General features: G+C 43.0%; 1 protein-coding gene across 1 annotated transcript in view; it reads left to right on the plus strand.

Moving 5' to 3' along the window:
• LOC149454407 (1-phosphatidylinositol 4,5-bisphosphate phosphodiesterase beta-1-like) overlaps positions 1–23873 on the plus strand; it is a gene marked incomplete at its 5' end in the record, with an annotated part of 211017 nt that overhangs the window by 40796 nt on the left and 146348 nt on the right. The window contains 4 exons of the mRNA XM_089687595.1: positions 1995–2094; positions 7200–7304; positions 9800–9909; positions 23516–23648. Coding sequence (XP_089543721.1) covers positions 1995–2094; positions 7200–7304; positions 9800–9909; positions 23516–23648 — 448 coding nt within the window. The remainder of the gene's footprint in view (positions 1–1994; positions 2095–7199; positions 7305–9799; positions 9910–23515; positions 23649–23873) is intronic.

A 23873-nucleotide genomic window follows, 5' to 3' on the forward strand; every position in this document is an offset into this window, starting at 1 on the left:
CGGACCGCCTGACGGCACCACTAGCACTCCACTGGTCAGGTGTCCCCAGAGCGCGGAATCTAAGCCCCAGAGTACTTGTTCACCAGGGCCCCTGATGGTGGGGATGGACTTGGAGTACCCCGAGACCAGGTCGCGACTACTGAGTACACCCGTCAGTGGTAGGGGTGTTCGCCAGGGGCTCCAACAGGGGAGATCCTGATATGAGGAGGTCGGGTGACCCCGATGGGATGGATGGATGGATGGCTGAACAAGTGCGAGGTCAGACAAGCCGGGTCAGTAGCCACGGGGACGGTACAAAGCGGAGGGCAGAAAATAGTCGGGTCACACGCCAGGTCAGTAACAGAGTATCAGATCCAATAGGGGGCACCCGGGAGAGAGGTCAGGCAAGCCAAGGGTCAGAGTAGGAGAATACAGAGTGGGCAGGTACAATCCGGGTCAGCAACTTACAGGGCACAGGTTCGCAGATTCAGGGAGCAGGTAAGACCAGAAGGCACTGAATGACAGCTCAGGGCCGTTTAAATATCGCGCCCTGCGCTGTCATTGGTGCCAGGCGCACGCCCACGGCTCCTAGTGCGCATGCACAAGTTGGGACGCCGTGGTCGGCCCGGACCTAGTGCCCGCGTCCCTGCACCAGGTGGCGCACTGCGCCTGCGCCGGGACCAGCGCCGCGGGGATCCCTGACAAGTCTTCATTCATAATATAGCATGGCAGCTGCTTGGCATGGGACCCAGAAGGTAGTGAAGACCACTGGAGTAACAGTGTCTACTACAGTACTTTCCAGCTTCTAGCGGGATCTCACAGATATGGTATATTCATAGTTACATTGGTCCAAGCTTGACTACTATACAAAATCTCGGCTCTATGGTAGTGTAGCATATACCATAGTTCAGGGGCGGACTGACCATTTGGAAACTCGGGCACTGCCCGAGGGCCTGGGGTCAGTAGGGGGCCCCATGAGATGCCCCTGGTACCTTTTTCGTAGGCTTTTTTCAGTTTGGGCAAGGACACAGGGGCCCATGATCCCCTATTGCCCGGGGGCCCCATGAGTTGTCAGTCCGCCCCTGCCATAGTTTTTCCATTGCGTAACAGCAAGTTATGGGTCTTCGGTGATCAATCGTAGCTGATATTAGTAGAACAACTGAGAAACTAAAAATGGTAAATGTAATTGAGCTCTAAATGTTGGGTGGCATTACATGAATGAGCATTTACAGATAAATGTAGCAAAGTTTGAGCTGAAGGTATTGTATGTGAGATGAATGCGGTATTGTGTGTGTTTCGATAAGCCTGCTTAAAGGGTTAGTTCACCAATGGAGAGGAGTGGGAATTTCAAATCCCCTTACCACCACTGGACTGGCTATGGGGGTGCTGACGGCATTCCTGGAGGTAAGTACAGTGGGAACCAGGGAGGGTTTCCAATGTTAGTTCACCTTTGCATTTTTTTCTGTAAAGGTGATCTAACACTTTAAGGATGCTGACATGGGCATAGCGTTAGGGGTTGCAAGGGTCTCAATAGCGACCCCGCCCATGTTCCAGGGGGCCCGTAACACATTGGACAGGAGGGGCGACATTTATTAGAACCGCAGCAGCTGAATGCTGGTTTCTCCCACTCTACCACCAGCATTCCACTACTTCAGGAAACAAATACAAGTGAACCACACCTCCTGGAGCCCAGTGCAGTACAGCCAAGTGCCGGAACCAGTTCCCCACTAACCAGTGCATCTTTACTGTAGTTGAAATACAGTAACTGTCCATCTTTTTAGGAGGGCGCTTTAGAATGGGGCGCTTAACATCCTTTGGTACATCTGTTCAATCCGATCAGGCTGCATAGAATATTCTACCAATTCTAACTTTTTGGTTTGCTTTTACGCTTGAGACAGATTTTTAGAGCCCTTAGTATTCAGTTGAGCATGTTTGAATGTTTTTCTTCTGAAACCTCTTTGAAATGGTTCCACTTACTTTACAGTCATTATATCTGTCTTTGTTTTTGGGATCAGGTAGTGCTACCATCCTTGACCAGCCTCAGAATAGCCGCCTATGAAGAAGGAGGAAAGTTCATAGGTCATCGGATATTGCCGGTCTCAGCAATTCGACCAGGTAGGCTCGTATTCATATCGCCAGGTTTTACATTCTTTAATAATTCTGAACAAACGTTATTGCTTTTTCTGTGTGCTGTAAATGGAAATGCTGTATGTCACTTTATGTTATTATTTTATTAACCAATTCCAGTCGGACACTTTCATCCCCTTCCTGTCCAGGCCAACATTCAGCTTTCAGCGCTGTCGCACTTTGAATGACAATTGTGCGGTCATGCAACACTGTACCCATAGCAATATTTTAGCATTTTTTTGAGACAGATAAAACTTTATTTTGGTGGTATTTTTTCACCACTGGGATCTTAATTTTTTTTGCTATATAAATGAAAAAGTCCAACAATTTTGAAAAAAAGTGTTTTTTTTTATAAAATTTTGCAAATAAATAATCTTTCTTCATAAATCTTGGCCAAAATTTATTCAGTTATCTTTTTAGTAAAAATAAATAACCCAAATTAGTTTATAACCAAAAATTATAATTTGTTAAACATTTTTATTTTTTTTTATATTATTATTTATCTTTTTTTTTTTTTTTTTAACATACTGTCACCCTAGCAGTACAGTGTCACCATAGTGACACTGTACTACTTGTGGGGGGTGATGAAGATTTTTTTTTTTTACACTGATTGCTTTTACACACATAAAGGTTGTAAAAGCAATCATTTATCCTTCTCTCTGGCTGCATTCTTGCAGCCATTGAGAAATACTGTGTGAGCTGTGATTGGTCACAGCTTGTTACATGGTACAAGGCTGTTATGAATAGCGTAGTAAGCAATGATGTCAGAAGTAACATCTTGCTTACACCTATTCATGTTTTCATTGATTGGCTCACACAGAGGTCCCGTACAGCGGTCGGTGTTCCACTGTGTCCTCTAGAAGGTAATACTCTATTATAGTTTATATTTTTTCGAGGTATCACGAGGTTCGGAATGGAGAATTGAAAGTTGAACACACTGGATTAAGATACTTTTGTTGGACTATTATTTATTTGATTTTATTTGGACATTACTTTGGACACTATTTTGGACATTCAATTATTTTATTTTAATTTATCTTTGGATATTATTTTGTTTTTATTTTAGTTATTTATTTATTATTAATTTTGTATTTTTTTATATGGGTTTTTGAGTAATAGTGAAGGAAAAGGTTTACTATTATTATTTGCTTTCAAGGGTGAAAGTGTTACTTTTTCTTCAGGGTTGATTGCAGTGGGAATTCAATAATTTTAGGGTAGAATTTTCAGAGTGATCATTTATTATCATTTTGAAATTGATGGCAGCAACACATCTCAAAAAAGTTGGGACGATGCAAAAAAAAAAAAAAAAAATCTGGCAAAGTAAGTGGTACTAACAAGGAAGAACTGGGAGAACATAACAAACGACCATATTTCTATTCTTCCATGTGAAAAATATCTTATTTGATGAATAAATCCAACACATAAATTAACCATTAGCCGCCCGGCCTATAGCCGTTTGGCGGCCGCAAAAATGCATTACCTTTCCAGGAGGCCGCCATTTGGCGTCCTCCCGCACATGCGCAGTTCGCGCGGTTGCAGAGCCGCGCAGCTGCGCAATCTGTCACCGGCCGTGTACCTCGGACATGGCCGATGACAGATCTGAGTACTGGCCCCCGTTGCCGGTACCATGTGACCTGCTGTGACCAATCACAGCAGGTCACATGACAGTTGTATACAATGGATGGCTTCATTCATGCCATCCATTGTATACTAGTGCCTAGCTGTGAATGGTCACAGCAGGTCACATGCACATGTCATGTGATTAGCTGTGGCCGAATCACAGCTAAGAACAAAAAAAAAAAAAAACCTGAATGAATCGATGTCATTCAGGTACATGCTTGCTTATAGCAAAGTAATTCTTTGCTGTAAGCAAATTGTGTAAAATAAATAAAAAAAAAATTGATCACTTCCTCAAAGTAGTACAATGTTACTATGGTAACATTGTACTACTTTGGTCATAGTAAAATATGAAAAAAAATCTTTAAAAAAAAGGTAATAAAAAAATTAAAAATAATAAACAAATATATATATATATTTTTCATACTGTCACCAGTCAGTGTCCCTGTTCACCGCCATGCCAGTTATATGATGACGCTGTACTGCACTGGTGACAGTATGTAAAAAAAATAGTGAAAATAATTTTTTTAATTTTTTCATTTCCCGAAAAAGTATGACAAAAAAAATACAACTTCAAAAAACTCGCCATGCCTCTTATGAATTACGTCCGACTGTCTACTCTGCAAAAAGGGGTCATTTGGGGGATATCTGTACCGTCCTGACATTTGGGGGATATCTGTACTGTCCTGACATTTGGGGGATATCTGTTCTGTCCTGACATTTGGGGGATATCTGTACTATTCTGACATTTGGGGGATATCTGTACTGTCCTGACATTTGGGGGATATCTGTACTATTCTGACATTTGGGGGATATCTGTACTGTCCTGACATTTGGGGGATATCTGTACTGTCCTGACATTTGGGGGATATCTGTACTGTCCTGACATTTGGGGGATATCTGTACTGTCCTGACATTTGGGGGATATCTGTACTATTCTGACATTTGGGGGATATCTGTACTATTCTGACATTTGGGGGATATCTGTACTGTTCTGACATTCTTGGACCTCAAGAAATTAGATTGGCTGTCAGTACTTCAGGGTTGATCAATATTCAGATCTATACCATAGTTTGTGAACTCTATAACTTTCCTACAAACTAAATAATACATCCTAATTTGGGTTATTTTCACCAAAGACATGTAGCAGAATACATCTCGGCCTAAATTTATGAAGAACAATTATTTATTTGCAAACTTTTATAACAGAAACAAAGAAAAATGTGTTTTTTTTTCAAAATTTTTGGTCTTATTTTGTTAATTTAGCAAAAAACAAAAACCCCCGCGGTGATTAAATACCACCAAAAGAAAGCTCTAGTTGTGTGAAGAAAATGATAAAATTTTAGTTTGGGTACAATGTTGTATGAGGGCACAATTGTCATTCAAGTGTGAGAGCGCTGAAACCTGAAAAATGGCCTGGGCAGGAAGGGGTAAAATTGCTCGGTATTGAAATGGTTAAAACAAAAGCATCTATAAACAATATGTGCAAAAAAACAAAAACCTGAAGGGATGTCCATCTGATGGTAAAGAGTTGCAGGCAATAATACATTCTTCAGACTATGTAACAATATGGAGCATCAGATTGCACCCGCGCGCTCCACACCACAGCTCTCCGTGATCCACCAATGGGTGTGCTCTCACCTTATTACTATGACCTCCCACATCGGTGTTTGGTCATAATCGCTCTTGTCCTGCCAAGCGGGCTGCAATCTCCTTTTAGTCAGTAGCCACACCATCTGAGTTTGAAAATCCTCTTTTCTTTTGCGGCTTCCATTCACCACCATGTAAACAAAATACTGTATGTAATGCTTTATCCTTACAAATGTTTTTATTGTAGCCAAAAGACAGATAAAATATAACTCACACTCTGCAAGTGCTAGATTGCACCAAATATAACCAGCTCCAAATAGATGTAATAACTTCACAATAGCGCCATGTTAAAAAAAAAACGGCAACACACAAACACTTGCCACCTCGTGTACGAGTGTCGTGACGTCATTGAAACCCCACGCCAACGCGTTTCGTCACATAGAACGTGTCTTCTTCAGGGAAATTCCCGTACATAACAGCTCATCGATGGTGTCAGTGAAAGGAATGGTGCCTCATAATTGGTGTCACTTGGAAGACTAGAGTCTCATTGATAGTGTCAGTGGCAGAAAGTGCCCTGTCATTGGTGTCAGTTGGAGGGATAATGCCCCATCATTGATGTCTGTTGGAGTAATAGTGCCTCATTGATGGTGTCAGTGGGAGGAATTGTGCTCTCTCAATGGTGTTAGTTGGAGGGATAGTGCCCTGTTGATGGTGTCAGTAGAAGGAATGGTGCCTCATCATTGGTGTCAGTTGGAGGAATAGTGCCCCATCATTGGTATCAGTGGGAGGAATAGTGCCCCATCATTGGTATTAGTGGGAGGAATAGTGCCCCATCATTGGTGTCAGTGGGAGAAATAGTGCCCCATCATTGGTGTCAGTGGGAGGAATAGTGCCCCATCATTGGTGTCAGTGGGGGGAATAGTGCCCCATCATTGGTGTCAGTGGGAGGAATAGTGCCACATCATTGGTGTCAGTGGGAGGAATAGTGCCCGTCATTAGTGTCAGTTGGAGAAACAGTGCCTTATCGACGGTGTTAAGGAATGGTTCCTTATCACTGGTGTTAGTTGGATGAACAGAACCTCATTGATAGTGTCAGTGGCAGGAAGTGCCCTGTCATTGGTGTCAGTTGGAGGGATAATGCCCCATCATTGTGGCTGAGTTGCTGTTGTTCCCAGTTGCTTCCACTTTGTTATAATCCCACTAACAGTTGAGCGTGGAATATTTAGTAGCCAGGAAATGTCACGGATGGACTTATTGCACAGGTGACAACTTATCACGGGACCACGCTTGGAGTCACTGAGCTCCTGAGAGCGACCCATTCTTTCACCAATGTTTGTAGAAGCCGCCTGCATGCCTAGGTGATGATTGTATACACCTGTGACCATGGAGGGGATTGGAACAACTGAATCACATGATTGGGAGGGCGGGGACAATACTTTTGGCAAGTGTGCGTGCGTGTGTCACAGTGGCTTAGGGGTTAGCATGTCTGCCGTGCAGTAAATGGGTCATGGGTTCAATTCCCAACCATGGCGCCTCCTGCATAGAGTTTACATGTTCTCCCTGTGCTTGTGTGGGTTTCATCCAGGTACTCCGGTTTCCTCCCACATTCCAAAGACATGCTGGTAGGTTAATTGGCTCCTGTCTAAATTTGTCCTAGTTTCATCCCTGGCCATGCGGGATCTCCTGCATGGTGGGGGTTGGGAAAAGACCTGGCAACCTACCCTGTAAAATAATTGCTAAGAGAATTCATGGAAGAAGCCATTTATGAGTGACGGTCCATGCAATCGCCAAGGGACGGATACGACTGAATGGATAGATATTTATATATTAAATATATATATATATATTTTTTTCAAAATAAAAGACAAACTGCTTTATTCTTTCAGGTTACCATTACATCTCTCTACGTAATGAGAAGAATGTACCACTGACACTGCCAGCCATCTTTGTCTACATAGAGGTGAAAGATTACGTCCCCGATACATTTGCAGGTATCGTAACAGCTTTAAATGCTTTTTTGTAAGCATTTTGTGTGAATTAAAAAAATTGATACTTTTTGTAAACGTTTTAAAGTCTTTTAAACATTTAAATATTCCTCCTTTGGCTCATATATATTTTCCCCACTGGGTGGCAGCAGTCACCCACCTATGCGGCATTCTTGGATGAACACTCCTCGGATTGAGGAGCGCGTCTGCGCCACCAACCCTCAACTTACTGAGCATATAAATAGGAAGTGGGTTGTATTTTGTGTATAACAGATACATCTCTAGTTATCAGTATGTAAATACATATAGATGTAAGTTTTCTATTATAGGTTTATGAAAAATCTGTGCACAGAGGCAGAGATTCAAAGGTTCACACTTGGGGCAGCTCCTGAAAAGTGATCTACGGCGGATCGCTTTTTTGGGGATGGCTAAGCAGCCTCTGTCAGGTGTTTGGAAGGCGATCCCGAATGCCTGTGTTTTTTTTTTTTTTTCTCTGTGATCTGCAATTTTTTTTTTAATGAGACTAAAGCACTCCATTGACTTGAATGTGCCAAAAGCCGTGTTATATCTGCCACAGCATGTATTTAAATCTGTTTTGTGAGCACCAAATGCCTTTGCAAAGCCAGAAATTACCTTGTAAAAATAGTAGTGACATCATCACTATGCTGTACATAGCCTGTGCAGAGTGCAGAGCTGTGGGAGGGGCCCAGCAGGCTCCACCAGGGGTGGACTGACCATTTGGAAACTCGGGCACTGCCCGAGGGCCCGGGGTCAGTAGGGGGGCCCCATGAGATGCCCCTGGTAACTTTTTCATAGGCTTTTTTGAGTTTGGGAAAGGACACAGGGGCCCCATGATCCCCTATTTCCCGGGGGCCCCATGAGTTGTCAGTCCGCCCCTGGGCTCCACCCACTATTACAGGAGGGGGCAGAGACAAGACCAGTCACCCTGCACAAGGAAAGGGCAGCATTGACCGGTCTTTAATACAGGAAGCCAGATATTACCTTGTAAAAATAGTAGTGACATCATCACTATGCTGTACATAGCCTGTGCAGAGAGCAGAGCTGTGGGAGGGGCCCATCAGGCTCCACCCACTATTACAGGAGGGGGCAGAGACAAGACCAGTCACCCTGCACAAGGAAAGGGCAGCATTGACTGGTCTTTAATACAGGAAGCCAGATATTACCTTGTAAAAATAGTAGTGACATCATCACTATGCTGTACATAGCCTGTGCAGAGAGCAGAGCTGTGGGAGGGGCCCATCAGGCTCCACCCACTATTACAGGAGGGGGCGGAGACAAGACCAGTCACCCTGCACAAGGAAAGGGCAGCATTGACCGGTCTTTAATACAGGAAGCCAGATATTACCTTGTAAAAATAGTAGTGACATCATCACTATGCTGTACATAGCCTGTGCAGAGAGCAGAGCTGTGGGAGGGGTCCAGCAGGCTCCACTCACTATTACAGGAGGGGGCGGAGACAAGACCAATCACCCTGCACAAGGAAAGGGCAGCATTGGCCGGTCTTTAATACAGGAAGCTCCTGCATAGAGGAAAGTCTCGCACTGGATTACTGCACAGATCTGTAAAAAATACACAAAGCACACCAAGATTCATGAAGAATACACAGGACTATTTATATGAACACATTTTGCTTTAGGCTACATTCACACTAGCATTGTCAGCAGGCGTCAGACAGGCATTTGGGAAGCCTAAGAATGCTTCTCAAACACCTATGAAAATTCTGCACATGGCAGCACACATGGCAGCGAAAGCGCCGCGGCAAAACGGTTGCCTCGTGTCCAGTCAGGAGGAGTTGAAGCTTCCCATTCAAGTCTATGGTGCTGCTCCACAAATGCCTGGCAGGCAATTGCGACAAGGGGTGGACTGACAACTCATGGGGCCCCCGGGCAATAGGGGATCACGGGGCCCCTGTGTCCTTGCCCAAACTCCAAAAAGCCTATGAAAAAGGAACCAGGGGCATCTCATGGGGCCCCCTACTGACCCCGGGCCCTCGGGCACTGCCCGAGTTTCCAAATGGTCAGTCCGCCCCTGGTTGCGATGCGGTTACGGAGCATTAAGACCATTTAACTTCATTATAGGCGTTTGTGGTGCGGTTTTAACGCTCGGCAAACGCCTATCAATCGCATCAAAACTGCGCATGGGGCATCTAGGGAGCGTAGGGGTGTTTGGTATGAGTTAGAAATAAAGACAAGTGTGAACGATCCCTGACACTGACCAAGGTGACACGACTAACAATCCACAAAGTGAATGGATTGCACCAAATCCCTTTGCATTCCCCCATGATGGGGTGGAGGGGCATGAGAAGCCATTGAGAAGCCATGAGAGGCCATGAGAGGCCATGAGAGGCCAGCAAGGAGATGACTGACCTAGTGACAGCCTCAGTATGTTCATCATTGCAGAGCTCCTCCTACAATCCACAAATGACTGTAAAAGTCACATTATCCTTCCTATACACAACGTATCACTTTATGTCTTCGCAGATGTGATTGAAGCTTTATCGAATCCAATTAGATATGTGAACCTGATGGAGCAAAGATCGAGGCAGCTGGCCGCCCTGACACTGGAGGACGAGGAAGACGTGAAGAAAGAGGTAGACTGGCTGTGACCGGCAATAAATGGAAATGTTGTCGGCTCACCTAGACCCGGGGACTCCAGACTTCCAGGGCAAATATTCAGGGGCCGAAAACTAAACCAGATTTATCAATGAATGAGTCCCATATTACATCAGAGTCCCATATTACATCAGGGTCCCCAGCAGGTTTACTTCTACATCAGAGTCCTTTCATACATCAGGGTCCCCATTAGAGTCCCCCCTTACATCAGGGTTCCCAGTAGAGACCCCCTTACATCTGGGTCCCCATTAGAGTCTCCCTTACATCAGGGTTCCCAGTAGAGTACCCCCTTACATCAGGGTTCCCAGTAGAGTCCCTCCTTACATCAGGTTCCCCCTTATATCAGAGTTCCTTTTTACATCAGGGTCTCCATCAGAGTCCCCCCTTACATCAGGGTCCCCATCAAAACCCTCCTACATCAGGGTCCCCATCAAAGCCCCCATACATCAGGGTCCACCTTACATTAGGGTCTCCATCAGAGTCCCCTTCACATCAGGGTCCCCATCAGAGCCCCCATTACCTCAGATTTCCTATTGGCATCCCCCCTTACATCAGGATCCCCATCAGAGTCCCGCTTACATCAATGTCCCCATCAGAGTTCCCTTTACCTTACAATAGGGTCCCTATTGGATTCCTCCCTTACAGCAGGATCCTCATCAAAGCCCCATTTACATCATATCTCCATCAGAGCCCCCCTTACATCGGGGTCCCTATCAGAGTCCCCCCTTACATCAGGGTCCCCATCAGAACCTTCCTACATCAGGGTCCCCAGCAGGTTTACTTCTACATCAGAGTCCTTTCATACATCAAGGTCCCCAGTAGACTTCCCCCCTTACATCAGGGTCCCCATTAGAGTTTCCCTTACATCAGGGTCCCCATTAGAGTCCCCCCTTACATCAGGGTTTCCAGTAGAGTCCCCCCTTACATCAGGGTCCCCAGTAGAGTCTCCCTTACATCAGGGTTCCCAGTAGAGTACCCCCTTACATCAGAGTTCCCAGTAGAGTCCCTCCTTACATCAGGTTCCCCCTTATATCAGAGTTCCTTTTTACATCAGGGTCTCCATCAGAGTCCCCCCTTACATCAGGGTCCCCATAAAAACCCTCCTACATCAGGGTCCCCATCAAAGCCCCCATACATCAGGGTCCACCTTACATTAGGGTCTCCATCAGAGTCCCCTTCACATCAGGGTGCCCATCAGAGCCCCCATTACCTCAGATTTCCTATTGGCATCCCCCCTTACATCAGGATCCCCATCAGAGTCCCGCTTACATCAATGTCCCCATCAGAGTTCCCTTTACCTTACAATAGGGTCCCCCGTACATTAGGGTCTCCATCATAGTCCCCCTTACATTAGGTTCCCTATTGGAGTCCCCCCTTACAGCAGGAATCCTCATCAAAACCCCCCTTACATCAGATCTCCTTCAGAGCCCCCCTTACATCAGGGTCCCCATCAGAGTCCCACTTACATCAGGGTCTCTATTGGAGTCCCCCCTTAGAGCAGGAATCCCCATCAGAGCGCCAATTTCATCAGGCTCCCCATCAGAATTCCCCTTACCTCAAGGTCCCTTTTGCTGGAGCAAGCACATCATTGGCCTTTAGGATGCAGACAAGAGAAGTGGAGACCATAGTCTCTGCCGTCCTGAATCCTCAATCATTGCACACTGAGGATGCGCCACTGACTGTAACTGAGGGCCATATAAAATCTTGTAGGGGCCAGATGTGTCCCACGGGGTGTAGTTTGGAGACCCCGGACCTAGACCATGATTTTTCTTTGCATGCAATGTATGGGTTATCAATGGCCAGATATTCCTCTGTCATGACAAGGGATACAACTGGCTAGGTCATTGCAAGAGGTGATCAGCCAGTGAAGTGCACGGGCTCAGGTTGCACTTCTCCACTGTGAGTGCACTGAAAACTTTGATGGAGTCTGATGAATAATTTACGGTGTGTTTGCGCATGTAGAGATTTCTATAAACACAGGCAGATCTCTAAACTGAAACAAACTGATTAGCTGACCACCTGCGGCTGATCTTTCAAGCTCGGTTTTTCCTGTCCTTGGTTTGTGTAACCACTTATGTACCACTGCATGGTTGTGAAAGGTGATGCAAAGGACCCTTATTTCTGCAGTGCCTATCCTATAGGTAACAAGGGGAGTTGAGGAGCATGGTTGTTTTATTGTTGACACGCTGGGGATTCTTTTGTACTCAAAATAATAATGTGAATTAGCAATGAAGATTAATGGGTGATCACCTGGTACCACATCCCCGAATTGGAAGTAGAAGAAGATTTGCAGGATGGGACTTTTAAGGTGCCATGATTAAAAACAAAGATTTAGATTTAAAAAAAAAAGACTTTATTCCAGATTATCTCATAGATAAATACATCACTAGAATAAGACATGTTATTTTAGGGATGCCATACCACAAACTACAACTATTGTGTAGACCAGAGTTTCTCAACCAGGGCTCCATGGAACTCTAGGAATCCTCCAGAAGTTGCTAGGGAATCCTTGAGCAAATAGCAATTTCTTCCTAGCTAGGGATCATCCAGAGGTTGCTAGGGTTTCCTTGAGCAAAGAGCAGTTTCTGCCTACCTAGGGTTCTTTCAGAGGTTGCTAGGAGTTCCCTCAGCAAAGAACAGTTTCTGCCTACCTAGGGTTCCTCCAGAGGTTGCTAGGGGTTCCTTGAGCAAAAAACAATTTCTGCCTACCTAGAGATCCTCCAAAGGTTGCTAGGGGTTCCCCGAGCAAAGAACAATCTCTGCCCACCTTGGTATCCTCCAGAGGTTGCTAGGAGTTCCTTGAGCAAAAAGCAGTTTCTGCCTACCTAGGGTTCCTCCAGAGGTTGTTAGGGATTCCTTGAGCAAAGAGCAGTTTCTGCCAACCTTGGTATCCTCCATAGGTTACTAGGAGTTCCTTGAACAAAGAGCAGCTTCTGCCTACCTAGGGATCCTCCAGAGGTTGCTAGGGGTTCTCTCAGCAAAGAGCAACTTCTGCCCACCTTGGTATCCTTCAGAGGTTGCTAGGAGTTCCTTGAGCAGTTTCTGCCTACCTAGGGTTTTTCTGGAGGTTGTTAAGGGTTCACTGAGCAAAGAGCAATGTCTGCCCACCTTGGTATCCTCCAGAGGTTGCTAGGGGTTTCTTGAGCAAAGAGCAATTTCTGCCTACCTAGGGTTCCTCCGGAGGTTGTTAGGGGTTCTCTCAGCAAAGAGCAACTTCTGCCTACTTAGAGATCCTCCAGAGGTTGCTAGTGGTTCCCTGAACAAAGGGCTATTTCTGCCTACCCAGGTTTCCTCCAGAGTTTGCTACAGGTTCCTTGAGCAAAGAGCAGTTTCTGACTACCAAGGGTTCCTCCAGATGTTGCTAGATGAGCAATGAGCTATTTCAGTCTCTCAGACAAGTTCCCACTGACACCAATCATCTTTTTAGCGATCTGTAAGGGGGTAATTCTTCCCAGTGACCACAAGTGTAAGGAGCATTCTTCCCACTGACCATCACACTAATGTATCATGACTTGCAGATATAGTAACCTTTAGCAAGGGTTCCCTGAGACCAAAAAGATATTTCAAGGGTTCCACTGTGTTGAAAAGTTTGAGAAAGGCTGTTGTAGACTCATCACATTACAAAAGAGGGTTACAGATTATCTTTAGTGCAACAATGCATATTCAATTCAGATAGTCTGTAGTTCTTCAATGCGTTTCATCAGGAAAATGTACTACTTCACAAAGATGTGTTACATCCACTCAAGAGATCCTATGAGGTGCCAACAACCACAAACCAAAAATGGCTGTCACTAGAACCCTGAGGGGTCTTTGGTGGACTGCAGGGAAAGAAGGAAAAAGGGTAGTATACCAACTTTTGGGTGTAAAATGGAAAGTGCAAAAAAGGGTGAACATGGGTTAGGCTAAGGGTGAACGTGGGTTTCACCAAACAAAAATCATAGTACAGGGTGCAGCCAGCCAAAGTACTTCCCAAAAGGTTTGAGTGGGTGGCAACAGGTAATAACCCTAGTAATGGCGCCTACACGTGCTTCTGTGTCCACCTACTCCATCACAAATAACATGACTTAACATGTTGACATTGGTCATAGGGTGCACTGAAATATGACCGATACTTGGAATCAGGGGCGGACTGACCATTTGGAAACTCGGCCACTGCCCGAGGGCCCGGGGTCAGTAGGGGGCCCCATGAGATGCCCCTGGTACCTTTTTCATAGGCTTTTTTGAGTTTGGGCAAGGACACAGGGGCCCCATGATCCCCTATTGCCCGGGGGCCTCATGAGTTGTCAGTCCGCCCCTGCTTGGAATCTAGTCCTGCGTAAGGCAGCTGTTGAGTTTCTAGCTGGTAATGACAACAGGTGCCTGAATATCCAACCTAACAATACCAGTTTCTTTTTTTTTTTTATTCCATAACAGTTGCATAGCTGCAGATTTTCCTACTCCGCTCTAATGTGTAACATCATCAATTATGCATCTCCAGCTAAAATGTGTTCCCTCTGCCCACGCACTACTCTAGATGGAGCCTTGCTTTTCCAGAGATATTTTAATAGCATTTCCCTACCCCGTATCGACTCCTCTTTAATTGTAGAGCTAAAAATACCATCAACTTTTCTTTAAATTATACATCACTTGTTGCCGTCCTGACCTACATTTACTCTATTGCAAATTTACACACTCCGCGCGAAATCATCTTCCAATGTGATGCTCCCATCCATCTACGGGGAACATTACATGTGAATGAGGGCATTAGAATGTACCCTGCATACGCTGGTCTCCAAAGAACACCTGATCTAGGACATCAGTCGCTGGAGATACTATTTTAGACACAAGAATATTATTCATCTTTGACCTTTCTCTGTTAAAATACAAAGTTGAAGGAATTAGGACTTTTTTTCTTGTAGCAAGGTGATTGCAGCCGTATGAGTGCATTTGCGACAGAAACAATTGAGTACTGTCCGTGATACTTTTTTTATTTGCACTAACATACAATTTTGAGGACGAGCTTTCGGGGTATGTCCCCTTGCTTGACCTGAAGCTTGACTCCCTCTGTGTGAGTGTAGTATCCCCCCCCCTCCCCCCCTCGCTTTTGCTGTATCTTATCTCTAGCCCAGTGGTTCTCAACCTTCCTAATGCCGCGACCCTTTAATACAGTTCCTCATGTTGTGGTGACCCCCAACCATAAAATGATTTACCCAGTAATTATAATTCATGAGTGTCGTTTTACCTCCAATACTGCTGCTTTCAACACAGTAGCTGCTTTTAACAGAGTAGCTGCTTTCAACACAGCAGCTGCTTTCTACACAGTAGCTGCTCTTTACACATTGGAAATATGTGTTTTCTGATGGTCTTAGGGGACCCCTGTGAAAGGGTCGTTCGACCCCCAGGTTGAGAACCACTGCTCTAGCCTCTCTTTTTTTTTTTTCTTCATCTCTTCTAACATTCTGCTGAAACTTTGTGATTTGTATAGTACTGCTTGGACTTTGAAGAAGGGGACACTCCCCGAAAGCTTGTTCTCAAAATTGTATGTTAGTGCAAATAAAAAAAGTATCACAGACAGTACTCAATTGTTTCTTGTAGCAAAAATTGTTTAACCTCCCTAGCGGTATTCCCGAGTGTAGCTCGGGGTAAAATTTCAATACCAAGAGTGGTAACCTCGAGCTACACTCGGGCTTACCATGCGGCGTTGCTTAGGGGGTCCCTGCAGCACTTACCTTGTCCTTCGCTCCTGCGATGTGTCCCCTGCAGCGTCCCCAACCATCTCCTCCGGCCGATGCCGGCATCCGGCTTCCGTGTTCCGGTCCCTGTGACGTCAGGATGTACGGGCGCCGGAACCGGCGGGAAATTTGAAATTTTTAAAAAATGTCATTTTTGCTGTCATTGCTGTTTCAATGCATTTCACATATATTTTGTCCCGAGTGCTTTGTCCGGCGCCCTGCCTGCATTTTGACTGTTCTTTCTGCCTGGAAACTGAGAAACGTCCATGGTGTCCAAAAAGCGTCCCTTTAGGTCAAAAGCGGTTTTAGACCGGCTAGAGAACAGCGATAGTAAATCAGAACCACTTGCAGAATTGAGTGATAATGATTCGTGGGGGAAATTCCTCATCAGACACTGAAAACGATTTTGCGACTTTGCTCAGCGATGTAAAAATTTTCTGTATTTAAAATTTCAGTGTTTTTGGTTTGATTATATTATTGAATTACATTTATTATTATTATATTATTATTTTTTATGATTATTTATTAAATTATAATTTATGATTTTGTGTTTCAAATTTTATCATCCCCGGGATGTTTACTAGACTCTTGTTCGGACAGATTTCAGTGAGTTATTTCTAAAAATTACAGCCTACAATAAAAAACTACATATTTCCATGCAAAAAAATGGTACCGCTTTCAGCACAAAAAATCGGAAAGAATCATACCGCCAGGGAGGTTGAAGTGGTTGTAAACCTCTGAAATGAAAAACTGAACAAAACATACCGTTCTATAGTGTGTATTTGCCTCAATCCTAAGCACCTAGTGTGAATCCTGGCTGCTGTCTCCTTTCTTTACTATCGGCATAAGTCTCTTCCGATCGTCTATGCTGACACCAAGCAATCTCGGGAGACGGCTCTGCCCTCCTCCAGCGCACAGCAGATGATTGACAGCCTCAGCTATGCATGGTTCCCTATGAGACTGTAGAAATGAGAGGGTGTCCTTTCCCTCCACTCAGGTCTCAGATTACACTCAGCTGCCTGCTCTATGTTGTGCCTACAGCCCCCTTCTTTCTAAAGCTCATAAATGCTGCATAGGTTATTGACTTTGAATAGCTGCAGAAGAGAGGTGGCTGTAGATAAACAGGTACAACTCATGTAGGATGATTTGGTTAATCATTGTGTAGCACCTCAGGCTAGTCACTTCAGTGGGTAAATGTAAGGGTTGACAGGCACTTTAATGTGTTCTGTGGCTAACTTTTTTCTTTTCAATTAAGATAAAAGATGTACTACTTACCTGCTTTGTGCAAAGATATTCCCATTTTTGAGAGAAACATTCAGGCAGAAAAAACACTTGATGCACCTAAATGCGGCGTTTAGGCCCATCAAGTGTTTTTTCTGCCCGAATGTTCTCTGGAAAACACACTTGGGATGGGATTTTTCAGCCAGTGCATGGACACATATGCTAACATTATTGCCTCTACAGGCCGAAAGAAAAAAAGCCAAACCTCTAGAGTGCTCAGCAAAGAGTCCACCGCTTTTGAAAAGTAAGATTTTGATCAATATCTCAGTGAACACAAGAACAATTTCCAAAATTTTGACAAAACTGAGTTTAACCTCCCTGGCGGTCTGATTATTTCAGATTTTTGGTGCTGAAAGCGGTACCATTTTTTTGCATGGAAATATGTAGTTTTTTTATTGTAGGCTGTAATATTTAGGAATAACTCTGAAATCTGTCCGAACAAGAGTCTAGTAAACATCCCGGGGATGATAAAATTTGAAACACAAAATTATAAATTATAATTTAATAAATAATCATAAAAAAAATAATATAATAATAATACATTTAATTCAATAATATAATCAAACCAAAAACACTGAAATGTGAAATATAGCGCCAAGTTCACACATCACTGAGCAAAGTCGCAGAATCGTTTTCAGTGTCTGATGACAAATTTCCCCCACGAATCATTATCACTCAATTCTGCAAGTGGTTCTGATTTACTATCGCTGTTCTCTAGCCGGTCTAAAACCGCTTTTGAACAAAGGGACGCTTTTTGGACGCCATGGACCTTTCTAAGATTCCAGGCAGAAAGAACAATCAAAATGCAGGCAGGGTGCTGGACAAAGCACTCGGGACAAAATGTATGTGAAATGGGTTGAAACAGGAATGTTTTACTATGTAAAATCGTTTTGAAAAAAATGTCGTTTTTTTAAAATTTTCAAATTTCCCGCCGCCGCCGGCGCCTGTACGTCCCAACGTCACAGGGACTGGAACACAGGAGCCGGATGCCGGCATCAGCCGGAGGAGATGGCCGGGGATGCTGCAGGGGACACATCGTGGGAGCGAAGGACAAGGTAAGTGCTGCAGGGACTCCCTATGCAGCGCCGCATGGTAAGCCCGAGTGTAGCTCGGCGTTACCGCTTTTGGTACTGACATTTTACCCCGAGCTACACTCGGGAATACCGCCAGGGGGGTTAAGGGCTCATGTACGCTGCAGCTGATAAACTCACGTTTAGGATCTTTTCTGCGTTTTGTTTCAGCTGCCCCAGAACTCTCCCTAATGTCTTCCTATGTGTCCATGTACACATCTTCATTTACAGGCAGTTGAGTTTACAGTCGTTTTTTTGAATGCACCAAACTTGTATTCAGCAGTAGATTTTATCAGTGTTTCAAACGCTTGTAAACGCGGCTAACCGAGTTTACAAGCGTTTGCGTTTAGAAGCGTTTTTTAACTGTTCCATATCCAAATGCTGTCCAGAACCTTTTTTCTTCATCACAAATGCATGCAAAGCGTTTTCCATGTATTCAAATGGACCCGGTACACCAGCGCAGTCAGTTCCAGGTTTTGCGTGAAGGAAAAAACGGTAGAACGCGCCGCATTATGCTCATGGGATCCATAGTGAATACAACCAGAAACACATCTCAACACATACTGCTCTCCCTGCTTCTGCTCTCTCTATTTCTATCAAAATGTCTGAAATAGTTAATTATTTACTATTTTTCAGTGCATTCTGGGCATTTGGGAAGGTCTCCTGAGGTTATCTTTAAAAAATGCTTCTAAACACAAACGCTCATAAACGCAGTATGCAAACGCGGCTAAAAATACTTTTTTTTAATCTGCGTTTTCCAGCAGTCAGTTTCCATCCTTCAAATGTGTTTTCCAAACATCCCGCGCACATGGAGCCTTACACCCTGTTCACATCAAACCTGACTTTGAAATTGCGCGACTTAACGTGAAGCTGCACAATTTCAAAGTCAGGTGACTTGCCGATTTCAGGTGCGATTTGCAAGACATCTGACACAGATGCATGTACTACTTTAGAAATCGGTGAGGCTCCGACCAAGTCGGAACCGCACTGATATGACCGTTCTAATTGCGGACAATAGGGTGCGACTTGGCATGCGATTTTCAAGTCGCATGGCATGCAAATCACATGCCAATTTATATCCACTGTGACCGGGGACTTATAGAACATTTGTTTATCTCAGTACATGAAAGTAAGGTTAACCACTTCCCGACCGGCCTTTGTATATAATTGGCTGGACGGTGGCAGTGCAGGGTCGGGTGGCCATTTATAAACGGCCTCCCCGCACCCTGCTTGTGCGCGCTCCCTGGGAGTGCGCAGCACCGCGATCCGGTGCCCGCTGTGTCCTCCGGACACAGTGAAACACCAATCGTTGGACGGGACCTCTGTACGAGGTCCCGATCTTTTGATCACTGCTTGGCCAATCAGTGATCACATGCAAATTAGTAAGCAAGATGTCACTTGTGACATCATTGCTTACTACGTGTGAAATCTGTGAATGATCACAGAGATCACATGGTACAAGGCTATTCACAACAGCCTTGTACCATGTGACAAGCTGTGACCAATCACAGCTCACGCAATACTTCTCAATGGCTGCAAGAATGCAGACAGAGAGAGAAATGATTGCTTTTACATCCTATATGGGTGTAAAAGCAATCAGTGTAAAAAAAAAAAAAAAATCTTTTTTTTTTTTTTTTTTACACTGATTGCTTTTACACCCATATAGGATGTAAAAGCAATCATTTCTCTCTCTGTCTGCATTCTTGCAGCCATTGAGAAGTATTCACCATGGTGACACTGTACTGCTAGGGTGACAGTATGTAAAAAAAATAAAATAAAATAAAAAATAATATAAAAAATTTATGATGAAATATTATTTATTTAAAATTTATAAAATATATTAAAAATTTATAAAAAAAACACTTTTTTTTTCAAAATGTTTTGACTTTTTCATTTACATAGCAAAAAAAATAAAAATCCCAGCAGTGAATAAATACCACCAAAATAAAGCTTTGTCTGTCTCAAAAAAATGGTAAAAAATTCATTTGGGTACAGTGTTGCATGACCGCGCAATTGTCATTCAAAGTGTGATAGCGCTGAAAGCTGAAAATTGCCCTGGACAGGCAGGGGGGAAAGTGTCCGGACTGGAAGTGGTTAACAATATAATTTTGATTACAAAATCTTCAATTTTACACAAATTAGTTGATGCAAAAATGAATCCCCCCCACAACGCTAACTCCTCCATCTAGTATTCTGTATGACCTCCATGATATGTAAGGACGGCACCAAGTCTTCTAGACATGGAATGAACGAGTTGGTGACATATTGCATCATCGATCTTTTTCCATTCTTCAAAAATAACCTCTTTTAGAGCCTGGGTGCTGGATGGAGAGTGATGCTCAACTTGTCTCTTCAGAATTCCCCATAGGTGTTCGGTTGGGTTCAGATCAGGAGACATACTTGGTCACTGAATCACTTTCACCCAGTTCTTCTTCAGAAATGCAGCAGTGGCCTTAGATGTGTGTTTTGGATCATTGTCGTGTTGGAAAAGTGCACAACGACCAAGGGCACGGAGTGATGGTGGCATCTTTTCTTTCAATATAGAGCAGCATATCTGTGAATTCATGATACCATCAATGAAATGCAGCTCCCCGACACCAGCACTCATGCAACCCCACAGAAGGACACTGCCACCACCATGGTTCACAGTAGGCACTATGCATTGTTACTTGTACTCCTCATCAGTTCCAAAAACATTTATCTTTGTCTCATCACTCCAGAGTACAGAGTCCCAGTAGTCTTCTTTTTCAGCATGGGCCCTGGCAAATTCTAGGTGGGCTTTTTTGTGCATGGGCTTTAGGAGAGGGTTCCTTTGTGAATGACACCCATGCATGCCATTCCTCTGCAGTGTACGCTTTTTTGTATCACGGGAAACAATCACCCCAGTTTGGCTTTCTACTTCTTTAGCTAAATGCAGTGAACTTGCATGGTGATTTTCTTCAACCCTTCTCATCAGAAGACGCTCCTGTCGAGGTGTTAACTACCTTGGATGTCCTGGACGTCTCTGTGAGATGGTTGCAGTTCCATCTTCGTTAAATGTTTGTATCACTTTTGCTACAGTACTCTGATAAGTAAAGCTTTGCTGATCTTCCTGTAGCCTTCACCTTTCTTGTGTAAAGAAATTATTTTCTTTCTCGGGCCTTGTGACATTTCTCTTCCATGTGGTGCCATTGCTGACAGCATGAAATGGGAGGGGTTTTCTTTGTTAAGTAACGCCCTTTTATAATCACCTGTCTGCTGGACACCTGTTTAATGAATAATTAGACTCGCCTGTAGCTGAATTCTTGTTAATTAGGATTTTGTCATCTAAAATTTAGCTTTGCTCCTAAGACTTTCATTGGGATGTATTCATTTTTTGCAACATAATCTTGAATGAATTTGTTAGGAAAAATATTTTTTTGTGTGTGCAAATGAACAAATCTTGTTTGCAATCAATGGGCTGTATTTGTGGGAGGATTTTGTAGTATAGTGAGCCATAGAAAATGTCGGTTCTGAAAGGAAAGTAATGGTTTTCTGATAAATGTGTTGGGGGTGTACTCATGTTTGCTGTAAGCAGCATTTTTTATGAGCAGTGTGTATGAGGTCTTAGCGTTTAGACATGCATCAGTGATGACAATAAGCGCCTCCATTTTTTTTTTTTTTTACTTCCTTAACCACTTGCAGTCCGGCCACTGTATATAAAATGGCCAGATGGTGGCAGTCTAGGGGCGGGTTGCCATTCATAAACAGCGCCCGTCATTTTGGACTGTGCGCGCTCCCTGGGAGCATGCAGCACCACGATCTGGTGCCCACTGTGTCCGAAGGACACAGTGGAACACCGATCGTCGTATGGGACCTCTGTGTGAGGTCCCGATCATGTGATCACTGATTGGCCAATCACTGATCACATGCAGAGTAGTAAGCAAAATGTCACTTCTGACATCATTGCTTCCTATGTGTGAAATCTGTGAATGATCACAGAGGTCACATGGTACAGGGCTATTCACAACAGCCTTGTACTATGTGACAAGCTGTGACCAATCACAGCTCACACAGTAGTTCTCAATGGCTGCAAGAATGCAACCAGAGAGAAGGAGAAATGATTGCTTTTGCAGCCTTTATGGGTGTAAAAGCAATCAGTGTAAAAAAAAAAAAATCTTCATCACCCCCTACAAGTAGTACAGTGTCACCATGGTGACACTGTACTGCTTGGGTGACAGTATGTAGAACAAAAATATATAAATAATATAAAAAAATAGAATAAAAATGTAAAAAACAAAATTTTTTAAATTATAATTTTTGGTTATAAACTAATTTGGGTTATTTTTTTTCTACTAAAAAGATAAATGAATACATTTTGGCCAAGATTTATGATGAAATATTATTTATTTGCAAAATTTTATAAGAAAAACACTTTTTTTCAAAATTTTTGGACATTTCATTTATATAGCAAAAAAAAAATAAAAATCCCAGCGGTGAATAAATACCACCAAAATAAAGCTTTATCTGTCTCAAAAAAATGGTAAAAAATTAATTTGGGTACAGTGTTGCATGATTGTACTGCTAGGGTGACAGTATGTAGAACAAAAGTATTTAAATAATATAAAAAAATAGAATAAAAATGTAAAAAAAAATTTTTTTAAATTATAATTTTTGGTTATAAACTAATTTGGGTTATTTTTTTTTCTACTAAAAAGATAACTGAATAAATTTTGGCCAAGATTTATGATGAAATATTATTTATTTGCAAAATTTTATAAGAAAAACACCTTTTTTCTAAATTTTTGGACATTTCATTTATATAGCAAAAAAAAAATAAAAATCCCAGCGGTGAATAAATACCACCAAAATAAAGCTTTATCTGTCTCAAAAAAATGGTAAAAAATTAATTTGGGTACAGTGTTGCATGATTGTACTGCTAGGGTGACAGTATGTAGAACAAAAGTATTTAAATAATATAAAAAAATAGAATAAAAATGTAAAAAAAAAAATTTTTAAATTATAATTTTTGGTTATAAACTAATTTGGGTTATTTTTTTTTCTACTAAAAAGATAACTGAATAAATTTTGGCCAAGATTTATGATGAAATATTATTTATTTGCAAAATTTTATAAGAAAAACACCTTTTTTCTAAATTTTTGGACATTTCATTTATATAGCAAAAAAAAAAATAAAAATCCCAGTGGTGAATAAATACCACCAAAATAAAGCTTTATCTGTCTCAAAAAATGCTTAAAAAAATTCATATGGGTACAGTGTTGCATGACCGCGCAATTGTCATTCAAAGTGTGATAGCGCTGAAAGCTGAAAATTGGCCCGGACAGGAAGGGGGTGAAAGTGTCCGGACTGGAAGTGGTTAAGTTCTGCCCTAGAATGTGGATCTAATCACCGTGATGGGTATGGACACATTGGCATTCAGAGGCATAAAGAAACGCTGAATACGCTGAAAACGCTGAAACGCTCAGTATTTTTTTTGGACCTGTGTGTATGAAAATTGATCGATCTTTAATCAATCACTTAAGCGATCCTGTCTGGTTTTCAGGTTGAAGCTGGAGATGTTCCACTGGAAGCCAACAGTGAGCAGAGGCCGGCGCCAGCAGAAAATGGCTTGAATCACGCTTCTACTTTAACGCCTAAGCCATCATCTCAAAATGTTCACAGTCAGCCCCCGCCAGGTAAGTCGATTTAATTCCAAAGGAAAGCTATACTGAGAGAAATAGGGGGACTTACTACTGTCCATGTAGATGTGCCCTCACCAGGACAGAACGTAATGAAAAATCCAAAGAGGAGAAATCTTTCGTTGGGATCCCCTGCTTCTAAATAACACCGAATAAGTGCGGTGCAATCACATACTAAACGATATCTATCATACACTTGTGACTTTTCCAAATCAAGCATTA

This window comes from Staurois parvus, unplaced genomic scaffold, assembly GCF_062004578.1.
Source record: "Staurois parvus isolate SC_StPar_1 unplaced genomic scaffold, SC_StPar_1.0 ptg000431l, whole genome shotgun sequence".
In the NCBI taxonomy this organism is placed as follows: Eukaryota; Metazoa; Chordata; class Amphibia; order Anura; family Ranidae; genus Staurois; species Staurois parvus.